Genomic DNA, 7,869 nt, shown 5'->3' with positions numbered 1-7,869 from the left:
AGTAATTTACATGTCACAGTAATTTGTCACTCAGTAATTTACAGTAATGTACATGCTAGTCAGTAATTTATATGTTTAACACACTTTTGCGATATCATAGCAACTGCATAGGAACACTCTAGGAAGCACCTGGGATACCCAAGCAACACCCTAGAAACATCCAACTAATTGTCTGGAATATCATAGCAACCATTTATCCACACCCCAGTAAGCACAGTGAATACCCTCGAGACCACATAGCCTCAAGATACCACCAGGAGCACCATAAAAACCCCACTGCAATACTCCAGTAACCCACTTGTACATGATAACAGCTTCATAAGAAAACCCTTGCAAGCAGACTGAATACCAGAGAAACCACCCAGTGGGTTACTGCAACAAAAGTCTTTTTTTTTAAAGATGAGAAATGAAAAAATCGTTCTCACATCTGATTAGTGACTTTGAGCTTATGTGAACAGGAGGCTGTGAACTCACACTAAACAGCTATTTAATTATTCTGAGTTGGTGATGGAGGTGTGACCATCAACCTGTGACAGTCTACCCCACCCTCACCTCATTTATTTATTAAATTTGGACGGTTTCTACTATTAAAGATGAAAAAAAAATCCCTGATGAGGAATTTACCGGCGGCACGGTGGTGTAGTGGTTAGCGCTGTCGCCTCACAGCAAGAAGGTCCGGGTTCGAGCCCCGTGGCCGGCGAGGGCCTTTCTGTGCGGAGTTTGCATGTTGTCCACGTGGGTTTCCTCTGGGTGCTCTGGTTTTTCTCCACAGTCCAAAGACATGCAGGTTAGGTTAACTGGTGAATCTAAATTGACTGTGAGTGTGAATGGTTGTCTATGTGTCAGAACCAAACAAAGGGAACTCTCACAACTGTATGCCGATATAATAATGCACTTTTATTGTATATTAAAACAAACAAAAAGTGCTACCCAAGTGAAAAGTGCAAACGTTTCGGTAACAATCAGACCATCCTCAGTGCAAACAATTAAAAATAAAGACACACCCATATATAGACAAGGCCACGTACACGGAAAACAGATAATAGGCCTACAACCAAGCTTGAATACAGGTTAAGGTGCATGGATAAAGACATCCTATCATCAGTACCGTTCCTGTTATGATTTAACTAATGACATAATTTATAGTCATAACAAATGTCATAAGGAAAGAAAATAACAACAACAAAAAATAAATAAATAAAAAATAAATGAAAAAATAAAATAATAAAAAATTATAATAATAAATAATTTTTTTATTAATTTTTATTATTTTTTATTATTTTTATTTTTTATTTTATTTCATTTATTTATTTATTTTTTGTTATTTTCTTTCCTTATGACATTTGTTATGACTATAAATTATGTCATTAGTTAAATCATAACAGGAACGGTACTGATGATAGAATGTCTTTATCCATGCACCTTAACCTGTATTCAAGCTTGGTTGTAGGCCTATTGCCTGTTTTCCGTGTACGTGGCCTTGTCTATATGTGGGTGTGTCTTTATTTTTAATTGTTTGCACTGAGGATGGTCTGATTGTGACCGAAACGTTTGCACTTTTCACTTGGGTAGCACTTTTTGTTTAATACGCAATAAAAGTGCATTATTATATCGGCATACAGGTGTGCGAGTTCCCTTTGTTTGGTTCTAGTTATTCTATTGGAACTTACGCACCCACCAGGTATCAATTTTAAGGCGCGGTACCTTCATTGGAAAGCATGTCTATGTGTCATCCCTGTGATGACCTGGTGACTTGTCCAGGGTGTACCCCGCCTTTCGCCCGTAGTCAGCTGGGATAGGCTCCAGCTTGCCTGCGACCCTGTAGAACAGGATAAAGCGGCTAGAGATAATGAGATGAGATGAGGAATTTACCCTGAAACTTCACACATGGACGTTTTATAATTTTAATGACGTGAATGATAATGTAACATGGCGGTGTTTTAAAATGAGTGGTGATGCAAAACACTGTTTTTGCACAGTAACTAGAACATTCTAAGTGCCTAGTCTAATATAATCAGTGTTAAGTCGTTTATCACAGACTAATCGTGAGAGCAGCGAGACATGCTGCCTGTCTCACTCCCTCCCTGTCTCACGGAGTGTCTACGCCCTCACACGGAGCTGTTCCTGCTCCTTCTTTGCCTCAGACTTGCGCACGAGAAAAAGCGCGGGTACCCACACACACACAGAGCTCGAGAGCTGTCTTTGAGTATGATGATAATGATGATGGTGATGGTTCAACCCGGAAGTGGAGCTGGATGATATTTCTTTTTTTTTAATAATAATAGTAAATTTTTTCCTATTTTTTTCAGCATTTTTGTTGCTTTTATTAATAACACGAATGTGCGATGGTGCTCGCGCGCATCGCCGCCGCTGCTCTCTTTCTGTGCGCACTCTGTGCGCTGGCGTGCGCCGAGAACCGCGCAAGCTCTGGCTGTAGCGCCGTGAGACAGGCGTACAGAGAGATGGGCTTCAGCTCCGGGACCGTCCCTGAGAATGCAACGGAAGGTAAGAAACACACACGCGCGCGCACTTATGAAATGACCGAGTGCACGTGGCACCAACACGGTTACACTCAAGCAGCGCGTGATGGGTTCAGTCACGGTTTCACAAACAGTAGATGTTCTTGTTGAATGTAATCATCATAATATTATGTACTAATGGGAAAAAATTCCACTGCACTTTAGTGCTTAATGATGTCACAAGTTTTAGTTTTTATCATTAGTTTTAGTATTAAAGGCTTTACACTGTTAAGAAAAAATCATAGTAGTTTACAGTACTGAGGAAAGGGGTACCAAACAGTACCTTTCCTTGTCACTGGGGTGGTACCCAAACATTACAACATTACAAGTTCAGTACGTATCATTTACCCAGAAAGGTGTTTATAGTGTACCTTTAAAGATGTCTCTCCTTTTTTGGCTGTTTTTTTTTTCAATCAAAATTATAAAAGTAAGAAATGAAAGAAGTAGAAAATAATTTGCCTCATTTCCTGACTCAGGTTAGTGCTCTATGTTTTGGTGGCTACTGTTCTAGTGCACGGCTCGTCTGTAGGGGTTTGGCTCATGCAGTCCCACCATATACATATATCATCTGTTCCACAAGTGTTCCTGAAATCCTCATTCACAACTGCATGCACTTTCAATTCTGTTGAAATACTAATTACTTCTATTAGGAGACCAGCGATTTAAAAAAAAATCCTATTTTGCACATGATGATTTGCTCCACTGCTCAACTTAGCACCACAGAGTTATTATTGCAACTATTATTGCCATCATGTTTGTAATAATTTTCTGTAATATCTGAAATAGCCATATCATAAAAGTGATTCAAATAGTTTACAAAACAGCGTACATGGTGTCTTTTTGTAGTTATTGAAAATCCAGGCTACTTGTAGGCTATTTTTATGTATTGTCTCGATAACACTGGCCAATAACTTATTTTACTATAGAGTGAATTTTACAGTAATTCAATGGTGAATTTAAAACAATTATTAGGCTACTATTTTGCAATTTTAAGTTTGACAAATTCTCACTTAAGTTATAGCCTAATGTACTTATGTATCACTACAGTCTAATGTTTTGATTGTCACTGTATGATACCCAAATGAATCACTATTAAAGATGCTGTTTCTTAATCGACTGACTGAAAACCCATCCAAGGCAGACTGTGGAATCTGATTGGCTCACTGACCCTGTCAGTCAAAAACTGTAAACGACAGACCGTCGGAGCTCAATGATTCAGATGAACAAATTGCAGGCGAATGAACTGCAACATATCAGTATTTCTGAATTAATCTTTTAAAGAAACTAAACAAAAAAGGACTCGTTGACCCAACTGAATGAGAATTCTCATGTCTAGTGGAGGAGGAGCAGCGGATAGAAAGATTGGACCAGTTTAAAAACACATCATAGCCAACAATATCTCGTTACTTAAATAATCAAAATTAAATCTGATACATGTCTGCAAAAACAAAGGTAAAGTGTAAGTGCAGACAGTGTGTGTATGATTTACAGAACCATTTTTATTGTGAGATATATTGTACAGATTCGGAGAGGGAAGGGCCATGGGGCGGATAATGTCTTTATATCAGAAATGCGCATGGACCACAGTGACCATTATTTCATAAACAAAGGCTAAAAAAAGAAGGAAAAATGTGTCTCCTGTTTCCAATGGCTGAAGTTTTTGGGATAGATATTTTTGTCTTTTGTATGGTTTTTGACATTGGAGTTGGCCTGGAAATGTTCAAGTTGTTTTAAATTGATGCTGCACTACCTGTTCCAGAATAATGGAAGAAATGAAAAATAGGAAAAAAGTTTGCGACTCATTTTGCAGAAAAGTTAACGATGCTGTGTGTTTTACTTTTATTAATGTAGTCACAGGAGTTGTTACTGTACAGTAATTATACAATAAGGTTCTTGGACAAAGTATAATCTCTGTGTACTATAAATACTGGCGTACTGAACTGTAAAATATTTATGGTATCATACTGGATTGAAATAAAACACTCTGTGTCATGTTGTAAAAGGAAAACAGCCTGTGATGGGGAGGTGTGATGAAGCGGAGTTACTGTTACCACTCTGAGTTTATTATTTTCCTTAGATATTTACTTTCCTTATTATATATACAAACATTAGAAACCTGCAAAGCGGAAACTTGCATAACGTTACGTAAAGCTTTACCTCTGACTGTTACAAAATGCTGACACTGGAGACTCCTTCCATAAATGTTCCATAAACATCTCCTTACAGAAAATGTCACCATCTTAACACATTTTTGTTGTTAAAAGCTTGTTTTTAATCTGTTTATTAAGTACAGAATTCTTAGAGAGTCCACAGCAGCATGAAAATTTCAAGGCAATCCCTTAATTCTGTTTATAGTGAACACAGATGTGAGAAAAGCGTGATAGACTGTGGAACACTTGTTTAGACTAGATTATTTTTTTCCTTGTTTATACATATATTTACCCTTCTACATGTACATAGCTTTTTGTTTTGTTTTTTTGTCTACGCTTTTTTTTAATCTGTTTGTACTAAGAGAGCTAAGCGAAACCGGAGTCAAATTCCTCGTGTGTGTTCACATACCTGGCAATAAAAGTGATTTTGATTCTGATGTACAGAAACGTATGGTCTGTCATGTTGCTGTTGTGCTCATCAGCCTTATCTGTGTTCCCATAGCTAATGTAACGTGACCTGACTGACGAGTTCTCACTGATAGCACACATCTGAAACATGCTGAAAATCCATCAGATGCAGGAATACCTACATTTATGCAGGGATATAAATATTTTTAAATGTTATACTGTATGTAAAATGCTTGTGGTATTTCAGAGCATTATTCATGTACCATCATCAACCATAAGGCAAGCCAGATTTTTCTGTTTGCTTTCTTGGAATAAATTTAGTCTGTAACATGTCTTCTCTTACACTGTAGTAAAAAAAAAAAAGGTATCAAAAAGTAACAGAAAAATGTCAGTCCTACGCGCTGTGGCGCGTGCACCTGAAGAACTCTCAAGGCCAATTTATGCTGACAACGCAGTCCTCGCAGATGGCGTCACAGATGGCGTCTGCGTAGCCCCCCCCTTCGCAGATGCTCTGCGCGCACCTCCCAAAAATTGTGACCACCGCAGAAGCCTTGCAGACAGCGTCGCAGACAAGAGGGCTCTGATTGGTCCACTCTACATCCGCTGTACACGCACTTCCGCTTCCCTACTTTCCCGGTTTGGTTTGTTTTCACTACCGCCATTTTTAAAAACACGAGCGAAGATGGAGCAGCACGAAGAGCGGTTGATCGAGGAAGTGAGGAAGTACGTACATCTATACGACTCCAGTTCTAGTCATTATAAGTAACCGGAGGATGAACACTCCATTAACCACACCCACCAACTACTCCTAGCGATTTTGCGACTTCGCGCCCCCTTGCGGTGTGGCGGTGAATAACATTGCGCACGCCTATTACTCCCCACTCAACGATAAATTACAACTATCTGCGAAAAGCTATCTGCGAAAGCCTTGTCGCAAGAGCATGCAGAGGCCCTCAGGCGTGCCTAGGGCTGCGCGCGCGTTGAGCGGACTCTTGCACACGCACCATTAACGACGCACACCTGAACATAATTAAGGAGCTATATGTGCACCTATATATGGACTATTTAGATGCACTATCAGGGCGAAGTATTACGCTACGTTAGTACACATTACCGAGCCTTGTTACCAGTGTTTAATTTCCTGGTTTCCTGATTCCTGTACTTGTTCCTCATTCCCATTTTCTTGCTGCCTGTGATATCCTGTTTGCACCTTGCCTGACCCTTTGTTCCCTCATTTTGGATTTTACCTGCTGATTTGGACTGTTTGCCTGTGTGTATGCTTTTCATTGTAAATAAATATCACTTCTGTACTTACAGCCACCTCCTACCTTGTACCTGACAAAGTAGTTTATTTCATCATATATATATATATATATCATTCTCATCTCATTATCTCTAGCCGCTTTATCCTTCTACAGGGTCGCAGGCAAGCTGGAGCCTATCCCAGCTGACTATGGGTGAAAGGCGGGGTACACCCTGGACAAGTCGCCAGGTCATCACAGGGCTGACACATAGACACAGACAACCATTCACACTCACATTCACACCTACGGTCAATTTAGAGTCACCAGTTAACCTAACCTGCATGTCTTTGGACTGTGGGGGAAACCGGAGCACCCGGAGGAAACCCACGCAGACACGGGGAGAACATGCAAACTCCACACAGAAAGGCCCTCGCCGGCCCCGGGGCTCGAACCCAGGACCTTCTTGCTGTGAGGCGACAGCGCTAACCACTACACCACCGTGCCGCCCCATATATATATACATATATATATATGTATATATATATTCTTTTTTTTTTCAGGGCTCGAAATTCATATATTTTTTCACCAGCCAGCCAGACTAGTTACCTTCCAAAGTAACTAGCCAAACAGAAAATCAACTAGCCAAAATTTGTTCATATATGAATTTTACTTCTGTCAAAAATAACACAAAAGAGAGTAGTTACCATTGTTCATGACTAATGTGCATTTATTTCAAGACCCGAGTATTTTGATACTGTTTTTTTTGCACACTTTACAAACTGGCATTTGATGTTCCACGTCCTCCTCGCGATATCCAAAAAAATGCCGGATGACTGACCCCTTACTAGTTCTTTTAGGAACCAATTCGTCCGCTTCCATTTTTAATTTGTCGCTGAAATTGACAGAGCTTACACGGTAGCCTATGCAACACCAGCGATTGCACGAACTGAGTCAGCGCTGTAAACCGAAACTAGAAAATCTTCCCGCAAGTTCCTTTCAGCACCTACTGTAGATGTTGCCCGGGATTGGTTGGCGAGTGTGTTACGTTATTGTTTTTTTTTACCCTTAGGCAGCCTCTCACGTTACTGCCTGAGGGACAGGGAGAAAACCACCGGAAAAGGTTTTAAACAAACACAACAAACATGAAACAAACGCAAGTCGGCAGATGACCATAAAATACTCGATAGTTACGATATAATAATTATGTGTATCTCACACAGAATTTTCAGAGATATATCGCACAGCCCTAGTCTGAATCTTCGCTTCATATATATTTTTTATTTTCAACTAGCCAGCCAGGCTGGTTAGTGACAGGAATTACCCACCAAATGACAAATTAAGTCGCCTTGGGCGACCGGACCACCGCGAATTTCGAGCCCTGTGTGTGTGTGTATATATATATATATATATATATATATATATATATAAATAAGACTTCAAGCTTTGCCCGCTTCACAATCATGTCATGCATGCTGTCCATCCCTGATAGAGGTCAGCTACATACAGTGCCCTCCACAATTATTGGCACCCCTTGTAAAGATTAGTAAA

At 39.9% G+C, this 7,869-nt stretch overlaps 1 protein-coding gene across 1 annotated transcript in view; it reads left to right on the top strand.

The window, feature by feature from the left end:
* Positions 1 to 2,338: 2,338 nt before the first annotated feature.
* Positions 2,339 to 7,869, top strand: part of gpc6b (glypican 6b) — a 111,363-nt gene continuing 105,832 nt past the window's right edge. The window contains exon 1 of the mRNA XM_060936719.1: positions 2,339 to 2,505. Coding sequence (XP_060792702.1) covers positions 2,346 to 2,505 — 160 coding nt within the window. The 5' untranslated portion in view covers positions 2,339 to 2,345. The remainder of the gene's footprint in view (positions 2,506 to 7,869) is intronic.

The sequence above is a fragment of the Neoarius graeffei genome, chromosome 13, assembly GCF_027579695.1.
Source record: "Neoarius graeffei isolate fNeoGra1 chromosome 13, fNeoGra1.pri, whole genome shotgun sequence".
Lineage (NCBI taxonomy): Eukaryota > Metazoa > Chordata > Actinopteri > Siluriformes > Ariidae > Neoarius > Neoarius graeffei.
This window is presented reverse-complemented; position numbering and strand designations above follow the sequence as displayed.